The 20512-nt window shown below is 40.1% G+C and overlaps 2 protein-coding genes across 4 annotated transcripts; one reads left to right on the top strand and one right to left on the bottom strand.

Moving 5' to 3' along the window:
* Window positions 1-654: 654 nt before the first annotated feature.
* srpk1a (SRSF protein kinase 1a) lies at window positions 655-15844 on the top strand. 3 transcript variants are annotated; one of them, XM_039801068.1, is made up of 16 exons: window positions 655-765; window positions 1438-1492; window positions 4455-4582; window positions 5801-5909; window positions 6067-6154; window positions 6511-6598; window positions 7103-7209; window positions 7653-7818; window positions 8817-8842; window positions 8982-9207; window positions 9351-9680; window positions 9875-9975; window positions 10588-10695; window positions 10860-10929; window positions 12078-12170; window positions 14483-15844. In XM_039801068.1, the coding sequence occupies exons 1-16, from the start codon at window positions 753-755 to the stop codon at window positions 14665-14667; spliced, it is 1893 nt and encodes a 630-aa protein (XP_039657002.1). In that variant the 5' UTR covers window positions 655-752; the 3' UTR covers window positions 14668-15844. The 3 variants fall into 3 exon arrangements, with proteins under 3 accessions (XP_039657002.1, XP_039657003.1, XP_039657004.1); XM_039801069.1 differs by lacking the exon at window positions 12078-12170 and adding an exon at window positions 14032-14124; XM_039801070.1 differs by having other exon boundaries at window positions 9351-9653.
* Window positions 15845-15960: 116 nt separating this feature from the next.
* Window positions 15961-19819, bottom strand: lhfpl5b (LHFPL tetraspan subfamily member 5b). Its single transcript, XM_039801071.1, has 3 exons — window positions 19290-19819; window positions 16682-16921; window positions 15961-16060 (listed from the first exon to the last, which is right to left on the bottom strand). Exons 1-3 carry the CDS (start codon window positions 19696-19698, stop codon window positions 16050-16052), a joined length of 660 nt encoding a protein of 219 aa, XP_039657005.1. The 5' UTR covers window positions 19699-19819; the 3' UTR covers window positions 15961-16049.
* Window positions 19820-20512: the final 693 nt, after the last annotated feature.

The raw sequence follows: 20512 nt of genomic DNA on the forward strand, positions 1-20512 counted from the left end.
GGACTATAGCCCTGATATTATCAGGTGAAATTAACTTAAAACAGACCTATTGTTTAAACATGTCGGCCAAAAAGTAATTCCACTGGATAACTTTGGCTTCTCTGCACTTATCTTTTTATGCTAGTTAAAAAAGTGTCCCCATTACAGTTTGTGGTACTGTCAAATGTCCCTCTTACAACTTTTTATCAACCAAATGTGAGGGATTGTTAGGCATACATGTAAGAAAAATGTTAAATACAACATGGAAATATTTATTGGCAACATCTGACCGATTGTTTATAATACAAATATAATTTATTGGCTGTGAATATTAAAATTTAACACAGGCCATAGAAACTTAGTTCTAAGTACTACTTAGTAGTTATTCTAGTTAATTTGTTATGTGGGCAGAAACCATTTCATCAGCTCTCCCTCCATCAGGTACATCAAACACTATAACTACAAACTTTAGGTCAACATACCGTAGCCATTTTCATGCAGTAAAAGTAAATAAGAAATTAAATAATTAGTTGGAAATCCCATCAGTACTACCACATTAAATACTTATTTATAACAGACTGTTCACTGTATGTGTTGCCCTGCAGCTTCAGTGTAGTAAAAATCATAAAAAAAAATATCGTCTGGTGTTCAGGTGGGGACATCACTGGGGAAGCTCTATGGCTCCCCCCTTAAGCAAAACGAACCAGTGCGCATGCGTGGAACATTCGATCACTGGTAGTGTAGCTAACGGCTAAGCTACGAATCCAGCCAACATGGAAAGAAAAGGTAAATCTTTACACCGACACGCCGTACACTGTATGAGTAATGCTAGCCCGTGTGTGTGTTGACACTGCAGTTGATGTTCCTTCAAGGTCACAAATGTAAAGTGTAGCCGAGCTGCATACATCCAGAGGGTGGTTTAATTGAACGCGTCTGTCACGCACTGTTGAGCTGAAGCGAGCTACGCTAGCTCTCTAGACATTAGCTTTAGCTTCAATGGGACATGTCAGGATTATGTGGCTGCGTTTAGCTTTCTATGTCTGTCCGTTTTACACACAACCTATAACAGTATCAACATTAACCAGCCGTTATTGTGTTAACCGACCAGTTACCCACCAGAGTCGAGTTACTTAGCTAATGTCACACTATCGTTACAGTTACCTAACGTTAGGTATTTGGGTAGCTTAGTGATGTAACTTAACGTTAGATGGCTTCCAGTATCAAACCGGGTGACTGGCAGACCGACAGATGCACCGCAATTATTTGGATATTGGTAGTTGCAAATATGACATAATACAATGCATAATGACCAGGTTTATGAGCTGTAGGTGAGAAAGTAATTATATCCTCTACCTCAGACAGTGTCCATCCTTTTTTGTGTCTTGAGTGTTAGCTAAGTAGACAACAAACGGCAACCAGACAATGGCAAGGTAATTGGTTACTGGTTTCTTTTGACAGTTCTTGCACTCCAGGCGAGGAAGAAGAGGGGGAAAGCAAAGAAGACCAGCAAAAAGTGAGTTTTTTTTTTTTAAACCCCCATTTAAGATTCGTCGTCTCTTCATTATGTGCATGACACCCTCAAGCATGCATTTGTTCAGTTCAGTCAGAGGTGATTGTTTCAGTTTGACACATGAGCTGTGGCTGTCTAGGGCTGCACAATATATCGATTTTGTATCGTCATCGCAATATCAACTGGCGCAATAAACACATTGCAGGCTGCGACATATTGCGAAAGAAACTCAAAGACTTTTTGTGTTTAGTTGAAAGAAAATATGAGTAGAAAACTCACTTCATAATGTAGCTGTCATTCTTTTTTAGTGCTGCCTTTTATATTCAATTCAATGTTCAATTTGTTCAATAAATTAATGTTAGAAATTATTTCCTTTCATTTGTTTTAAATTCAACAAGCAATTTGTTGTATTTTAGCAGAATACTGAAAGTGGCAGAACTGAGAACAGTTAATATCTGTTATTTATCGCAAGTAATATCGTTATCGCAATATTCAACAACGTTATCGCATATTTTCCTCATATCGTGCAGCCCTAGTCTGTACATGGTCCAGCCGTTTAGATGTGAAATTCACCCAAGGTCCTTGACTGCATGCTTGCATTTTATTTTGGTATGTGCATGATCCAAAGATAAAGAAGTGTAAGACTGATTAACATTATCTCAAAAGAATCCAGAGGTTGAACACTAGGTTGGTTTACAAATGTTTTTTGCATGGGGTTCAAGTAAGGGCATTAGCATTATTCATTTGGACAGTTAATTTTATAAGATATAAGTTGTAAATTATCCGTATAGAATGTGCTGTATTCAGTGCCTATAATAAACCACCCAAGACTATGTCCTACTATAAAAATAGTTTATGAATGATTGCATTAATATTATGCGACAATCAGGTCTCAAAATATACAATTTAAGCGTTGATCTCCAATACTGATTATTTTGGTATACTTAACAATTTACTAATCATGCCATCAGTGGCATCCTCTGGATTCTTACATAACAAACAGCCTGTGCTATATTTAAAACTAGAGAATGAAGAAGCCCACATCAGCCCACTGAAGCATGGTGTTACACTGAAAACAGCACTATTACAGATACTCACCTCCTGACAGTGTTATCTTCATGGCTGAAACAGGCATTTCCATAAGGCAGAAGAATCATATGATACTAAGAAGCTAAATATAACTAAAAAACGCTATTGTTGCATGCCACAGTCATGCTTGCATGCTGGGCACTATATCAGTAGTCTTTATCGACGCCGTTTCATTTCCAGGATTGTTCAGGTGCTGCCAGAATTTCCACCGGTTGTCCCTCATTTCGGCAGGATGTCCATCCCCTTCCGCTTTGTTTGTGTTGGCATTTCAAACTGTGGTCGATTTATGAGGACTATGGTTAACTGCTCCTCAGATCTCTGCAGGGTAAATCCAGACAGCTAGCTAGACTATCTGTCCAATCTGAGTTTTCTGTTGCACAACTAAAACAACCTTTTAACGTACACATGTTCCACCAAAACAAGTTCTTTCCCGAGGCTATTTTACAGAGGCACTGTTGCTCCGTCTGGCGCTTAGCGCTGCCCAAGACAATTGTGATTGGTTTAAAGAAATGGCAATAAACCACAGCGTCTGTTTTTTCCTTATTCCACACAACAGTCGATGTTCCTTACAGCTATCTGCTCGTGCTCCAGGAAAGTGAAGAAAAGTTAGTTTGGTATATCCAGCAATCATGTAGCTAACGTTGGAAGCAGGAAAACAGTCAAAGGTGGTGGCAGTTTGTCTTCTTTTAAATGCAGCTGCAGTTTTTTTTTTTTACCCTGATCCTAATTTGTTATACAATATCTACCAATACAGAGTACTGAAGTCGTGATTCAACAATGTTTTATATTTTCATAAACAATACAGTTGCACAGCACAGACTTAACGGAACAGTTTTAAACCAGCTCTGTGTCATCTTTGTGTGGGCAGTGTGTGCAGATAAACAGTGTTTGGCTTTCCTTCATGGCACCAGTGCAGGGAGGAGCGGAGGTCTGCTGAAATCCAGTTTTTTGCGTCATCCGGCGGATCTCCAGGATATCCACGGGAGCTCTATGCACATGCCACGGAGGGAAGCCAAACACTGTCATCTAAACACAAGATGTGTCAACACATCATGACATGACACAGAGCTGGATTTAAATCGTTGAAATATGTCTTTAAACCTAAAATAGGACTGAGTTAAGTTTAGTAAAGCCATTCTTATTCAGGCATGCGCGACAGCTGCATGGCTGTGCATTAAGAAAATATAGCCTGCAGAACAGATTTCTTACAATGTCTCCTATATTTTGTGTGTGGGATATTTGTGGAAGGGGGAGGGTCAGTGTCGATCTGTTGTGGCAAAAACCATTCATCCCCAGCATGAACAAGATATAGAAGTTCAAATACAGTTTTCAGTCATCAGCAGCAGTTCAAAGGCAGTTGACCTGAAAAATGTTTTTATAACTCAAGGTGTCTTTGCTCGCTAACAGTCTCTGTCAATGTGCAAACTGCTGTGTATTTGTTTGTGAATATTTGTCTCTAGCAGATACAGAGGTCAAATAAAATTACAACAATCTTGCAGATTAGCTCTGGATTTCCCGTGCCGTTTGTTTGAGCTGCGGTTGAAGTTCAAAATCATTCGATATAGGTCATTCTTAATGGTGTTTTACATGAATTTAAATTAAAAGTGTAGATAAATTCAATTGGTTAAACCAGGACAGATACTGTCAAACCAACAACACTTGAAGGCAGTTACACTAAAGCCCACAACTGAAATACCTGGTGATGTGATTCAAATTCATACCCTGTCAGAGGTTTGAAGGTCTGGTGTCTGGCCAGTACAGTACAGCTCTCATGTAAGATTAATGCTAACTGCTGCTCTATTGTTTTGTCTTTGGAACAATAACCTGTAATACATTATGCAGGCTAATAAAGTATATGATTTCTTATGTTCATCAGGCAGCCAGTCAATCCCAGAGCTCGACAGCATCCCCAACAAGAAGCCTCGCCTCAGGAACCCGAGGAACCTGAGGAGATCCTCGGCTCTGATGATGAGGAGCAGGAGGACCCCAACGACTACTGCAAAGGTGAGTCCCGTCTTATTCAGAATGTTTACCTGCAGGCTATAACCCAGTTCTTATGAATAACCAGATTTAAACATTTGATTAAAGCGTTTGTGTGGTTTGCAATAAAGAGTATTGCCAATTTACTGCCTTAATTTAACTAAGAGAACCAAGTTAAGATGTGTGTACGAGAGTTACAATTAAAAAAAAAGGCCTTTTATTAGGTTGTTGACTGACCTATCTGAACTAGGGCTGGGCGATAAAACAATCTCGAAACGGGATCACGATAAAATTCTGGTCGATAACGATAATAAGCTTTGGACATATTTACCCGATTACACAACTGCCAGTCTGGCTTTTCGGCTTACCGGCATGCCCACTTCCTGTTGTGAGCGTTTGTTGCCGGTGTTGTATCGGAGTGTGTTCCCCTGTCAAATAGTGTTTTCCCCATACATAGTTATGGTTAGGGATAAGGGTTGGTTCAGGTTTAGGTATGGAGAAGAAGGTGAAGTTGGAAAAGGGAGAAGAAATGAGCGTAAGTGGCGCTGAGGGCAACGATGATCGGATTTGAAACCAAACCCTCTAAACGATTCCAATAAAGAAACGATTCCACTGGAATCGTAATTATTTAACCGATTCCAAGTAGGAATCTGTTCTCGATGCCCAATCCTAGTTATTGTATAGCGAAAGACACTTGTTTACACATGCACTTGTTTACTTTGGTTTAGTGCTAGCTCTACAAACATTTGAGATGCTTTCTTGGCAGGAGTTAACATTTAATATGTTGCTTTTAAGTAGTTTTAGATTGTTTACAAAACTGACTACTCACTAGTTTGCAGTTGTTCATTTTGTAGACACAAAAAAGGAAACTTAATTGTAAGATGACTCTGTATGAGGAAAAGAGGGCTACTCTTAATTTCTTTTGCAAGTAGAGGGCAGTACTGCTCTGTTGACCAGTGGGACATAATGTGTAATGTGAGTCCTCAACAAAAACATTGTGCTGAATATTGTAAAGTCATGTTTTTCTTATTTTATATGTTAATAAACTATATTCTAAGGTGTAATCAACCTCTGGTTTCTTCAGGCTTCGGTCAGTATGCACTGCGAATGGGGCAGTATCAGCAAAAAATTATATTGTGATAAATATCGATCAAAATGGGAAATATATTGTGATCACATTTTTTGCCATATCGCCTAGGTCTAGTTTGAACTGTCTAGGCAATGTGCATTTTTCTCTTTTAGGTGGCTACCACCATGTGAAAGTAGGAGACCTTTACAACGGAAAATACCATGTAATCCGGAAACTGGGCTGGGGACACTTCTCCACGGTGTGGCTCGCCTGGGACATCCAGTACGAGAAAAAGTTTATTGCATATTCTTACTGCACTATTTTGTTTTTGAGGCCTGAAGTTGGATACAGATTCAGTAGCAGCTGACTCTGAGACTGTTGTGGTAGGACCTTGTACGGTGCTTCCTGTTAGCGAACGTTACTTGCTCTGTGGTTGCAGGGTGAAGAGGTTTGTTGCAATGAAGGTGGTAAAGAGTGCGGAGCACTACACAGAGACAGCAGTGGATGAGATCAAACTCCTCAGATCTGTGAGTAGAGGAGTTAATTGCACACCAAAGTTTTTATGAGTTGAAATCAGGAAGCACAGTCAATGTATACAATTATGTACTAATGACATCAACGCAGACACATTGAACACAGTTCACGATCATAACAGTGAATCATCTTTCAGTGAAAACCATTATAGACTTTACATTATGTGTGACTTCACATACGGTACTGTGTAACATGAACATTCAGCATGTTAGGCATGTTCAAGCAGTATAACATGACTACAGATAAAGATACATGCATGCCAATCCTGTATTTGTCCAGTCTAACATTAGTAAGTGTAAATCCTGATTGTTTGGATTGTGCTGTTCTGTTTCTTTTATTTTCTTCCCAGGTTAGAAACTCAGATCCCACTGATCCCAACCGCGAGATGGTGGTCCAGATGTTAGACGACTTCAAGATCTCTGGTATCAATGGAACCCGTATCTTTTACAGCCAGATATTGTTAATGCTTCCTGTTATTGTTTTATGATTCAGATGTGATCTGTTTAATTGCTTCCTACTGGAAAGATTAAAGCCCGTTAATTGTTAGATAAATACTTTGACAAGGAGAGGATCATTCTTTCCCCTGGTGTCAAATGTAGCTGTGAAAGCAGTATGCAAGGCACAAAGTTGGTGAACAGGTGATGGGATTACTCAATGGAACCTTGTGTGTCCCAAACAGAGGTCCACCTACCACAGCACTTTGGCTGAGTAAGATCCCCTGAATGCCATAGGGAGAGCTGTAGCTGTAATATGACACTCCCTAACAACCCTGTAGTGTTTTGCACTCCTATGACCTACTTTCTTTTTACAGTATAAATAATGCTAATAATCCTCATGTAGGTGAATGACCACAGGGCCTCAATGTGTTTGGTAAACTGTTTTCTTGTGATGGGTTTTCACTTTGGCTTTACTTGTATTATCTTAACTGCTGTGATCTTCAGATGTCTGCATGGTGTTTGAGGTGTTGGGGCATCACTTATTAAAGTGGATAATAAAGTCCAATTACCAAGGGCTGCCCCTTTCCTGTGTGAAGAGCATCATTAGACAGGTAACATTAGACCCACAGTGTCCCCACTTTTTTGTATGCTGGTGACTCCTGATGAAGGTTCAGTTGTAGCTTCCACTCATTTACAAGAGCCAGTTAGCCTCCAGCGTGAGTTAACCTGTCAGGGCGCAGCATTTTGTGTTTTCATTTTTTTCTTTTTAGTAGCTTTTGTCATAATGAAGCAAGTAACTGATAGCAATATTGATACATTGCCACTATGTATAGCTCTTTATTTATGCTTTGATAATTGACATAAATCTTTTTCATATGTTTGCCAAGATGTTTATCAGCTTTTTATTTTAACTGTATTGAAAACCAAAAGAGTCATAGAGAAAGTTATATAGGAGATATAATAAAAGGATATTTAAATATTTAAGAAGTGTTTCAGTTCAAAGATAAAGTTAAACTTTTACAATCAGTCAACTGTTCTCTAATTGATTTTCCAGGTACTCCAAGGCCTGGACTACCTGCACACAAAGTGTCAGATCATCCACACAGACATCAAGCCAGAGAATATCCTGATGAGTGTTGATGAGCCTTATGTCCGGAAACTTGCAGCTGAAGCCACAGAGTGGCAGAGGGCTGGTGCGCCTCCTCCCTCTGGTTCAGCAAGTATGAGACAAACACTTGTTCATATGTACATTCTAGAGATGCACCGATTGACCGGCCGGTGACCGGAATTGGCCGATTTTCATGTGATTGGCCATGACCGGCAGGTCAGTCTGACATATGCAGATTTATGCCGGTCAAATGCACTCGGGCGCCGCATGATAAAAATCAACTCAATCAGCTGTTTATGAAATGTTATAAAGTCGTAATTATACACAGCTCTGCAGAGCCGTCTGCTCTACTGATCTCAGGCGAACGGTCAGCCGCTCTCTCTCCCCTCTGAGGCTGAACAACTGGAACATGAAAATTGCACTCACGCGGGTCCCGTGAAATATGACAGCAACAGTTTATCGGAAAATAGTGTTGGCCAAACTGACTTTGATGAATTTACTGTTTATCAGAACCCAGATGAGACAAGAAGCTAACTTTAGCGAAAGCTCGGTCCCTCTGCCTTGGACTCCCCGCTGCAAGAGATGCTGTATTAAAAACAAAAAAAAGAAGAGAGACACTGTAATCCTCCGTCACGCTGTATTAACGTTACTGTTTAAAACACTTTCCCAGGTTAGTGGGGATGCATACCGCTCAAAACCAATATTAATGTTCCCTCAGCGTTTAGTTTGTTGCTAAACTGTGTAAAATGAGTGGTGACGTTTAAATGTTTTCAGGTTACGTTACTGATGTTCAAACAGGCGTATGTGTGTTTTGAGAAATATATATATATGTATGTATGTATGTATGTATGTATGTATGTATGTGTATATATATATATATATATATATATATATATATATATATATATATATATATATATATATATATATATATATCCATAACATTGCACTTAGATGTGTGTGAGTTTTCCACACTATTTATCGTAAACGGCAGCAAACTCAATGAGAAATCGGAATTGGCCTAGAAAGTTGTAATCGTGCATCTCTAGTACATTCATGAGCTCCATTTGGTAACATTTGGTTTGTACTCATCTGATTTTCTCTTTTCAGTAAGCACAGCGCCTGCTCCAAAACAGGTACAACCCTTTTATTATTTACTTTTTGCATAGGACATCAGCCTCCCACATTGTTTAGTATAAACACATTTATTTAGAGTCCCACAAATATGCAACTATCTATGTGAGCTATTTTGTTTCTTACGTTCATCTCTGACAGACAGTAAAAATGTCCAAGAACAAGAAGAAGAAGTTAAAAAAGAAGCAGAAGCGGCAGGCTGAGCTGCTGGAAAAGTGCATCCTGGACCTGGAGGAGATGGAAAAGACCACCGAGACACGAGAGGATGAAGAGGATGAAGATGAGGACCCGCAGTCTCCAAAGGGACGGGCCTGCGCTCCTCTCAGACCAGTGTCTATTCTGGAGCTAGAAAATGAGGGAACAGAAGGTAAGAAGCCAACATCACAGGAGTATTGTGTGCTTAAATTTGTATTGCGGTTGGTTAAAGTTCCGTCAAGGTTGTGACAGTTATAAAAACTTTGGTATGAGTAATTTGGAGAAAAAAAATATTGTCTTTTCCTGATATTTCAGAGAGCAGTGTGAATGCAGATCTCATGAGGGTGGGACCAGAGGGGCTGTTGGAGGTTAACTGTAATGGCCATGTGGAGGCAGACCAGAGGCAGTCCCAGTGGAGGGACGAGGACCAACACAATGGCAACGCAGGGCACACAGAGAAATGTGACAGTCAGGAGGGGCAACACGAGGAGTCCCCTGTTCACCTCCTCTGCAACGGTGTGGACACTGAGACTGAAGGCAGGGGTGCTCACAGCAGTGGAGTAACTGAGACACATCTTCCTCCTGGGCTGGAGGAGGGAGAGCTGGAGCAGGAGGATGGTGAGGACTGGCCCGAAAGCCTGGACGGTCAGTTAGGCAAAATGAGTACATCTGCTAACTGCAAAGAGGTTTTTGATAGCGGTTTGCTCTGGCTGGGTTGCTTTGGAAGTTTAATATAGGCTCAGCCGTGTGAACTTCGAAGTATTGATCGTTAGGCTCTTCTTTTATTAGATTTTTAGTCCATTCTTGTCTCTTTGTCTCTCTCTCTGCTTCTGATATAGGCAAGCTAACAGCAGGATCCCTGCTAGTTAACCCCCTTGAGCCACTCAATTCAGACAAGATCAAGGTCAAGATTGCAGACTTGGGAAATGCCTGCTGGGTGGTGAGTAGCCTGCTAATGACCTGAGGGATTTCCTGATTAGGGATGAAGCCTCCAGCTTGGGACACATGCAGTGTCATCAAGCTACCAAAATAGAAATACTTTAAAGCTATAGTGCGTAGTTTCTGTCTCCCCCATGAGGAATTCTAAGTAATTACAACAAAACTGTCAGTGCGTCCACATGATACAAGCCTTCCGTGATCGCGCACCACCCCCACCCCTCCTCCACACAGTTGTTTGTAACCAAGGAGGACACGGATGATTAAAAAAGCATGGACTCTTCAGAAGAGGTAATTATCTTTGCTAGATTTTCTGCGTGCGAAAGTTGCGTGATGATACCAGTTTCTGAACATAGCCATGCTGAGAAATACAGAGAGAGTTGTGTGGAGCTGATAGTCTTAATTAGCTTTGTAGCAACTCATTTGGCAATGGCTTGAACGTAATGGACGGTCATTAATATAAAAAAAAGTTGCGCACTAAAGCTTTAATCTTCCTTTGTTTCATTTGAAATTTAAATGGGAGATGAAGTTGGATACAGTTGTTGGCTGCCACTCTTACATATTTTGGAACCCTTTTTTAGGATTTGCTTCTTTTCTTTCTGTCTCTTCCTCTCAGCACAAGCACTTTACAGAAGACATCCAGACACGACAGTACAGGTCCTTAGAGGTGCTCATTGGTGCTGGATACAGCACACCGGCCGATGTATGGAGCACAGCCTGCATGGTGAGAGAGATTGTACTGACTATTGCACTATATCAAGCCTAAGAAAAAAATCCTAGTCTAATGTATCTTGAAGTGTTATGAGAGTTTAGCAGGTGATGCGAGGGTGTAAATATATCCCTTCATACAGTAGCTTTCCTGTGTTTATGATTGTGTTGTCTCCTCAGGCCTTTGAGCTCGCCACAGGGGACTACTTATTTGAACCACATTCTGGGGAAGATTATTCCAGGGATGAAGGTATTGCTGGGACTTCCTTTTCCTCTTTTTCTCCCGTTATTTTAACTGCACATCATTAATCCTAAATGATATATTTAATAGTATTTTTGAAATGTATGTTTCACTGGTAAGTCATTTAGCATTGCAGATAACGTTTAACAGTTATTGCTACTGTGAAAAGCCTTGTGATGTTTTTCTTGCAAAATTGTGCCTCATTGGTGTTGTATTGCCATTATGAGTTATTTAGAAATATCCACACATCTAAGAGTTTCACAGTAAGCATGAAAAGTTGTGACCTTCACTCCAAGTTATTGTGCAGTTTGCATATGTTGCAGTGAACTTTTATTAAGTTTCCACAGTGTTAACATTTACAGTAAATGAGGTACTCTATTACAGTGATTTCAAAAGGTCTCATATTTAGAAGAAATCTAGATGCGAGTCGTATGATGAGTACCAACATTCCTGTGTTTATTTCCTCTCTAACACCTCGAACCACACTTTTGCTGCACTGGAGACGGGGCCGTCTCTCATTTCCTTACTCCTCTATTCTTCATCTCTTCCTCACCCACTCTCCACATTTCATTGTTCTCATCCTTATGCTTCCGTTATGCTAATGTTGGCTCGCTGCTTAGCTTGAGATTTCTGTACTGACTTGATTCTGCTGAGGCATGTCAGGTATTTGCTAAGATTCAACCTTCAGTTTATTGGCACATGCCGCAGCTGTGAATCTGCTTTTTCACCTACAGTACATGAACTCATGAGGCTTTTATTCTTCCACAGCTTGCTCTGTTGTGTTTCTTTTACTAATCACTCATCCTGTATCAGAATCTGCTGCACAAGTTTTCGTGCATGTGTTTTTGATGGCTGTGCTTTAAGCCTTATTTTCAGTCTGATTCAATCTTGATGGTTTGTTTTCTGATATGAAAGTAAATGGCCTACATGGGTTCAAATGTTTGTAGCTTTTGATATGAAAAAAATAATATAGGTTTCTCATACATGTGCTTCTTGTCATACCAGGCTGTCATCATCCATTGTTCCTAATACATTGTTCCACATGACATGTTTGCCATCTCTCTCCTATCCCCTCTCCCACTTTACATCTCCTTCCCTTTCCAAACTGTTACCCTCTGACTTTCAATCTCTCCTCCTCTGATGTGCCTCATTTCCAGACCATCTTGCTCTCATGATTGAGTTGCTCGGTAAAATCCCTCGCCACTATGCTCTGAGTGGGAAATACTCACAGGAATACTTCACCAAGAGAGGTATGCTACCCCTCTGTCTGTGGCTCGCTCTGGAAAACGGTGGATGGGAGGCGAAGGGGCAAGGTTTCTGTCAGCACATTCAGATCTACCAAAGTTGTTGGTGTGTGCAGGCCAGTAAGCAAAATAATTAATACAGACCTATAAATGTATGTTTCTTTGAACAGTGGTCATCAGGGATTAAAGTGTCAGTAGTTCTGCCAAAGATTGTCTGGCAGAGGTACACTCAGTTCCTACTCAGTTGTAGCCTAAAAAAAAATCCCCGATTTAAAAAAATAAATAAATAAATAAAAAATCCGATTTAAGATTTAAATCGATTTTTTTCTCCCTCTACTTAAAATCAATCTGCAGATGACAAAGAAATTGTTCAAAACAAGTTTTATTTTGTTTTGACTCATACACACACATGGGGCATGTACCATTATGATTATTCATGCCAATTTTGTGGAAATATAAAATGGTTTGAGGTTGGATTTTTTTTTTTTTTTTGGGGGGGGGGGCTATATATTCAACAACAAAACGGATGCGTGAGATAAAGCCGTTTTCACACAGGTGGTAACTCGTTCCTCGCTAAAAGTTCAAATCATTTTAACGTTATTGCGCAGCCTTGCCCTTATTTTCACCTGTTGCTGAGTAACGTACGTTAACCTCCCATGGTCTCTTGAATGTAGCATACCTGTAGCAAGCTCCTTCATAGCGATAAAAACAAACGTCGAAGCGGAGCTCCGTGCTACACAGCGGCGATTGCAAGTTGTTTAAGCCGCTACTGACCTCCGTCAAAGCTCGTTGTATCAGCAGCATTTACATTACATTACATGTCATTTAGCTGACGCTTTTATCCAAAGCGACTTACAATTGCTACATATGTCAGAGGTCGCACGCCTCTGGAGCAACTAGGGGTTAAGTGTCTTGCTCAGGGACACATTGGTTGATGTATCGCAGTGGGAATCGAACCCGGATCTCCCACACCAAAGGCACGTGTCATATCCACTGCGCCATCACCACCCATTTAGTAGATGTGTTGAGCCGCAAAAGAATTCCTCAACACGGCCTCTGGTGCCCCGCATGGTGCTCCTTCAGGTCAGCTGTAGCTGGTGGTTCAGTTACCCAGAATAGGTGACTCTCAGCCGGGGACAGTGCACCGCGAGCGGCCGGTCATTTCGGCGGAGATTACGGATAAGTAAGTAATGAAACGACTGGTTAAGAAAATAATTAATGTTCGTCCCAGTCGCTGCCATGTTGTTTGTGTATCTCTATGGCAAACGCGCGGGGGGAGATCAGAGAGGGATGAGCCCGTTCGGAGCTACGGGAGCCCAGAGGGGAGCGTCGGCGGATGTTAAGGAGAAAATCGATTTTTCATTTAGACAAATCCACGTTGACTACACATTTGAGTCAATCAATAAAAATCGATTTATCGCCCAGCCCTAAATAGGATACAATTAAGTGAGGACCTTTTTATATCCAAAAGGTCAGCTACACTGTGAAAAGGCTGATTACAAAGTTTCGAACCCTAGTTGTATACATTTGTCATAGGCAATATGGAAATTTTGTTAGTTTCCCATCCAGTTTCTAAATGACTGCAGTTGATTATTGACACAGAGCTGGAAAAAGTTTAAGAACATTACAGCTCATGCGTCTGGTGGCCATGTTTGATAACCTGATTTCTAACTGTATGTCTGTGCACCCCAACCTCTGCAACAATCTGGCCCATCCGTGTGTGCGTGGGCCGTCAGCTTGACCGCTCTCTTCCTCAGCCCTCCACCCACCCACCCAGAGTGGGCCTGTGTCCGGGACACTGTCTGACCAATCTGTTGCTTGTCTTGTCTGTCTTGTTCCTCTCCTCTTGCTGTCGTCTGCCATGTAGACCATATAGCGCTGATCATTGAACTGCTGGGGAGTGTCCCACGCAAACTCATAATGACTGGCAAATATTCCAAGGATTTTTTCACCAAGAAAGGTAAAACAAAGCAGCATCAGTGTCAAGATTAGAGAAGGTTTTCTGCCCAAGAGCCGCTTATAATATTTTCACTCCTCTGTTGTGTTATGTGAAATTAAAATATATGTTTTATGTTAAACTTTTATTGTTAAAAAATTTCCAATATTAAATATTACTATTTAAAAAAGCAATGCCTGTTTTGAAAATACAGTGAGAGTAAATGAAGTAAGAAATGTAATGCATGCCATCCTTATATTTGTTATATATATATATGTTTTCATAGACTTAACTACCTTGTAGAAGTGAATTTACACAGGGGAAATTGTTGTGCTGAATTCCTGCATGGCTCTCTGATGCAGCACTGTCTGATTGTCTGTAGGTGATTTGAAACACATCACCAAGCTGAAGCCATGGGGCCTGCTGGAGGTGCTGATTGACAAGTACGAGTGGCCCCGTGAAGAAGCCGAGTGCTTTTCTGACTTCCTGCTTCCCATGCTGGACCTGGTCCCAGAGAAGAGAGCCACAGCCGCAGAGTGCTTGCGTCACCCATGGCTCACCCTCTAGTGGAGACTTTCAACCATTGCACCTCCCTTCCTTCCCACTCTCTTCAGAGACTGCAACAGATCACTTTCCAGTTCGGGCATATCAGATGAATATTTATTTCTCTTTTTTTGTTTCGTTTTTGTTTCTTGTGTTCTTCTTATTGAACTAATGCTTCTGTGTATGTTTGCTTCGTATTTGTTGCTTTTTCTCTCCGTGTGATGACGTTAGAAATCCAATGGATTACATTACTTTGTGGGCATGTTGGCTCGAACCTGCTGTGCTTCATTCACCCACCAAACTAAGCAAACCTGTACTGCTAGTGACTCTTCCTTGTTTGTTACACTCCTGCACTAAAACCCAAACAAATTAAGGATATGTAGCCTTTCTTGGTCATTTTGTTCCCTTTAGAAGGATTCGCTATCACTTCTTCTCTTGTGCATTTTCATTAGTGCTGTGTTGTTTTTTTTAATGAATTATTTTATCTTATGTTACACATGTAAGGTATATTTTGTATTTGTAAAGTAGGCTTAGGAAGTTGCACACTGGGCTGATATTTACACTGACTCTGGTAATGTTAACAGCAATTTCTTACTGAGACATCCACTGTCTGATAATTTAGGTCATATTATTTAGTCATAACAAATCCGTTGTCACCTGGTACTTAGTGTGGTTAATTAATTATAATAAATGAGATCTTTCATTCTCATGGGAGTCTGGTATTCTCATACAACTATAACAATTCAGGAATATAGTGTTTTAAAGGTTTCAGCAAGACCACATGTTAAGAAGCCCAATTTAAGGAGAAAAAGTGAAAATAAACTGTATATATCTGTACCAAAGAGTTTGCCTTTATGTATATTACAGTTATGTACAGTTTTTAACAAATCTTATATCTTCGCTAAGATTATTTAGCTGGATAGCTGTGTTTTAATAAAGCGTATGGAAGATGTGTTCGAGCTCAGTTGTATGTATTGCCATCTGTTCAATAATGTCTCTGTTTTTACCATAGAACTGGTGAGATCTGATGTTATGCAATGGTGTCCCAAATTGATCATATCAAAGTAAAGTATCTATTGAGCCTAGGTAAAAACAAAATTTACATCGGTGTCAGATTTAAGAAAATAGACTTTGTGTAAGTTGTCGATTTACGGAACTGTACAACACCATACAATAAAAACAGATGTTCATACAATACAAAGTGATTGTGTCGAGCTCCTTTATTAGGTGTTTGGCATCAAGTACAGATTTGAAACTGCAGTTCTTGCCAGGATTGTAAAGCAGTAAAGAACTGCATTTCAATTAACCAAAAGTCAGGTGAGCAGTTTGACCAAAACTACATCACAACATCTCAGGATGCTTGCTCATTGCATCTGCATCACACTGGTCCTGAAGCTCCATGTTCATCAGGGATTTTCTGTAAAAGAGGGAAAACACTCTTATAGATACCTTTTAATGGATTTAAGGCACGGGGTTTGTTGGGTTTCAACTCGCATGCCTAGCTAGTCATTTTGCTAATGTTGAGAAAGTTGTGGTAAAATGTGTATCAAATATGATGCAGTAGGTATTTTTGGAAAATCGCCAAATCATCCTTGTTTTGGATTTCATAATGTTCTATGGTTCTAAGGTTTTATTTGTGCCCAGTCTTAATTATTTAATTAAACCATTAAAGATTAAACTACATAAAAATGTTCAGAGTGGACATTTTTATATGTATAATTAGATTATCTCCAGAAGTGCAAGTGAAAAAGTGAAAAGGAAAGAGTAAACTTATGTCAAAGTAGGAAAAGCATAGGTAATGGCTGGATTCCATTTAGCTGCTTCACTTTCAGGGTCCTGGTGTTGTGGACGCTGGCTCACTGTCACACACAGCTTTACTAGGAACAGACACCTGTGCTTTTCCTTTTATGACAAGTCAAAATGTCTGCTGTGGAAAAACCTACAACCAGCATTCAGGCTCCCCAAACCAAGCTCAAGAGCAGAGATGGCTACCTCTCTGCTTTGGTCCATACCCACATCCTTCATCTCTTTGCATTACCTGCTCCTCCTTCCACCTCGAAGTCATCTGGCAGCAGTTTGTCCTGCCGGTTGCCGAGGGTGAAGGACAAAAGTGCCAGGAGGAGGGCGTCCAGGATGCTGATGATGGCCAGGATGTAGGCCCAGCGCACCGTACAGTTCCCCAGGCTGTACTTATCCGTCTTCTGACCACACATCCTTTTCACCTCTGGAGAGTCCCAGCCGTCTGGGTAGATCATGCAGCCCATCACCATCAAAGCAGCTGCGGGGGAAGACAGACACTGAAATAGTGGAGCCTTGCAATAATTACCCCTTGTGTGCTCTTACTTTAATAAATAATTACAATAGAGTTTCTTCTGAGCCCCCAGTGCAGGATAAGGCATGATGTAGTCCTATAAAGTGCCAAAGGTTTCATGTATTTATGGTGCAGCAGCAAAAGATGCTCAGTGGGGCTGTTTGCATGATGTACTGTTATGTGTGTTCTTAAATGTTAAATGCTCTTCATCTGGCAAAGAGTCCTCTGGGCTTTTGCTATTGTTACTGTACAAAGTTAGATTAAAATCTGAATTTTGCAGATCAAGTATGCATTTCAAGGAATTGGCAAGTCAAATACAGTGGTGGAGTAACTAAGTACATTTACTCAAGTACTGTACTTGAGTTACAAATTTGAGGTACTTGTACTTTACACTTTCTAATTCTACTCTACTACATTTCAGAGAGAAATATTGTACGTTTTACTCCAATACATTATCTGACAGCTTAAGTTACTAGTAGTTACTCTAAAAATTAAGAGTTTTGCACACAAAACATATAAAGAGTTTATAAAATATGATGGTTTGCTATAAATTAAACTACCCAACAATATATAGGCCTAATCAGCTGATTAATTGATAGTTTTGGTAATTTTTCATGTAAAAAAGTTTCCAGCTTCTTAAATGTGAGGAGTTTTCTTAATTGAAACCAGAGCATGTTTTTCTCCTATCCAGGAATGTTGTGTGGAAGGGCCAGACCTTCCTGCGCAGCGCTGTGGAGAAAGGTCAGGCAATGCGAGACTAATCATCTCATGACCACTCAGATTTATCTGGTGAACCTATTGGTGTGTCCTGTTAATACTGTTAATGAACACTAGGGGCGCTAGAGTGCACCGTGAGGTTACAGGTGAAAGGTATGTGCGTAGATGAAGAAAAGGATGTGCAGAGAAGAAGAAGAATAAAGTGGAAAGTAGTGTGATACATGTCTCTCGGCTTGTATTTAAAATACTTTTAGAAAATACCACACTTATGGAAGGGCCTGACCTCTACGTTGGAAACCATTAGAAAAAAGACTGTAACTATGTGCCTGCTTGTTGCATCAGTAAAATGTAATATATGATACTATATCAGTCAAAGGGGACATTTTACTGCAGAATGAGTACTTTTACTTTTGATTCTTTCAGTATATTTTGTTCTTAATACTTAATATGGCTAGTTTCCTCAGCCCTGGTGTGTTTCAGGTGTGAGTTTAGATCAGTTAACAACACAGCAACAACGGATCTTGTTACATGTAATCAATCCACCATCAGAGGTGTCAGAGTCTGGGTTGAAACTGGATCGCTTATTGGCTTCCACAGTGAGGATCAACACATTTGTTCCAAACACACTCCTCGCCTGAAACCAGAGAGGTGAGAAGATGAGTTTATCACCTCACACTCAGTTTAGAGGGAGCAGTTCATAAGAGAGTCTCACTCATCCTCCAGACTCACTGCTCCTTTCCACAGTTTTGATATTCAGGTGCTAAAAAACAAGGTTTTGTCGAATGTGTACTTTCCTTACAAAATGTAAAAATGTGGTCTTTGTTTGGATAATTAGATGCTGACACTAAAGCAACTGTAATGTTTTAAAAAGTAGAATAAGTGGTGGACATGGAGTTTCTCCACAGACATGTGACCTTTGACCTTAGCCAAGATTTGAACCTTAACTCTGAATATGCAAAGCAACAGACTCCTTTGTTTTTCAAACCTCCATTTTAAACCCAGGAAACGTTTTGATGACATAGTAACTACATGTCAGCTTCACTCAGTTGTAAGTACAGTATCAGTCCTGTACTACAAAATAAAATGTAATGAAAACATTACCTACAAAATGATGATGTTGGCTACTGATTTCTTTTAATCGAATGTATTCATGTTCATTTTTACATTGAATGCTACCAGTGGTGGAAGAATGTATTTCTTTACTTTTCTTTACAAGTAGTGATCCCCCAATGTAGAAATACTCCATTACAAGTAAAGGTTCTGCATTACAAAATGTACATACAGAAAGTATTACTAGCAAACTGTAGGCCTACTCTGTATTAAAAGTGTAAAACTAATCATGATGCGGAATGGACCATTTCATTGTATTAGATTAGCATATACATTAGCCTATATATCATTATAACTACTGCACTTGAAGCTTTATGCTGTTTAGTACTTTTAACAATAACTATGCGTCATATTTCATAAATTGATCTTTTTTTTTTTTTACGTGAAATCTTAATCTAAACAGTAACTACTAAGTATAACTGTCGTAGTGAAGTAAAAAGTACAACGTTAACCCCTGAAATGCAGTGGACTAGACTAAACGTATAAAGTAGAGGACACTCTTCCTCACCAGAGGCCAGCTGCATCCACGCACAGATCTTGTAGACGTTCCCGGCGTTGCAGAAGAAGAACAAGCTGAAGCAGACCATAGTGCCCACAATCAGCAGCATGGAGGTCCCCACGAAGAACATGGCGGTCCTGAAGGCCGGTGAAGGGATGGAGCTGAAGTCGAACACGCTGCCCTTACAGATGAGCTCCGAGGTGAGCGCGTTGCCGATGCAGTAGTGGAAGAGGCCGAAGTAGCCGGCCTGCGGGGTGTTGACGCTGTCCCCGATCCAGTAGGGCTGGATGAAGACCACCATGGTGATGATGACAAAGCAGATGGTGAACACGGCCCACATGACGCCGATGGCTCGAGAGTTTCTCACATAGTTGGTGTGGTAGATTTTAGCAGCTTCCTGGGCTGGAAGCAGATCCATTTTCCAAGTATTTCTTTAAGTATGTCCGTCTTCAGTAAATCAGTAAAACATTTTTCAAAACTCAATCCACATGTCCTGAGTCTTTAAACTCGCCACATCACACAAACACACTCACACCTGCTGCTGCTGTGGCTGCTTTGCATTGAAAGACCTTGCTCAGGATTCAGCACCCTGGACAGCACCCTCACCTCTCTAATGACGTTGCTCTGACATCAGAGATTAAAAGAATAAGCAACAACAGATAAGATAAACATTCTCTACGTCCTTCCCAAACCTTAACATTTGTTTCTGATTGAATTCACTTACATGGATGCATTAACCCTTATGACAAAGAAAACAAGTTTATATTTTAAAGAATTATTTTCTGTAACTCCTGATTAAGGTAGCTATATTGACTTTATTGATGTTATTGTTTGTTTATGTTTAGATGCCTTATTTTCGATATTTAATTTAATTGATTTGATTTTAACTGCTCACTTTTTTACACACTGGAATCTTAAATTGTATAAGAATGTCCATGGCCTGCTGAATGTCTGTCTATTCACAATATTCAATAAAGAAACAAAAAACAAAAAACAAAAAAGATAACCATTGAAATATCATATATTAATTAGTATAAGGAACTAGGAGGCAAAAATAAGCATACATATGTAGAATCTAAACACTAAACTTCTATTATTATACAATTAAATGTGAAAGTACATCTTTCTTGGAACATCTAGCCTAGCTAACCTGTAACCCTTGAGTTTGCTCCAAAATCAACAAACAAAATGTTACTTTTGGTTCAAACTATCTGATCATCACCAACAAAACA

This window comes from Perca fluviatilis, chromosome 5 (assembly GCF_010015445.1).
Source record: "Perca fluviatilis chromosome 5, GENO_Pfluv_1.0, whole genome shotgun sequence".
In the NCBI taxonomy this organism is placed as follows: Eukaryota; Metazoa; Chordata; class Actinopteri; order Perciformes; family Percidae; genus Perca; species Perca fluviatilis.

What these genes read in the sequence shown, in the direction of transcription:
- srpk1a (XM_039801068.1), top strand. An exon ending in TGAAGAGCATCATTAGACAG is followed by an intron (nt 7,210 to 7,652) that starts GTAACATTAGAC and finishes TTGATTTTCCAG; the next exon opens with GTACTCCAAGGCCTGGACTA. An exon ending in CTGGCCCGAAAGCCTGGACG is followed by an intron (nt 9,681 to 9,874) that starts GTCAGTTAGGCA and finishes CTTCTGATATAG; the next exon opens with GCAAGCTAACAGCAGGATCC.
- lhfpl5b (XM_039801071.1), bottom strand. Translation starts at nt 19,698, where the DNA reads ATGGATCTGCTTCCAGCCCAGGAAGCTGCTAAAATCTACCACACCAAC. An exon ending in GTGGATGCAGCTGGCCTCTG is followed by an intron (nt 16,922 to 19,289) that starts GTGAGGAAGAGT and finishes CTTCCCCCGCAG; the next exon opens with CTGCTTTGATGGTGATGGGC.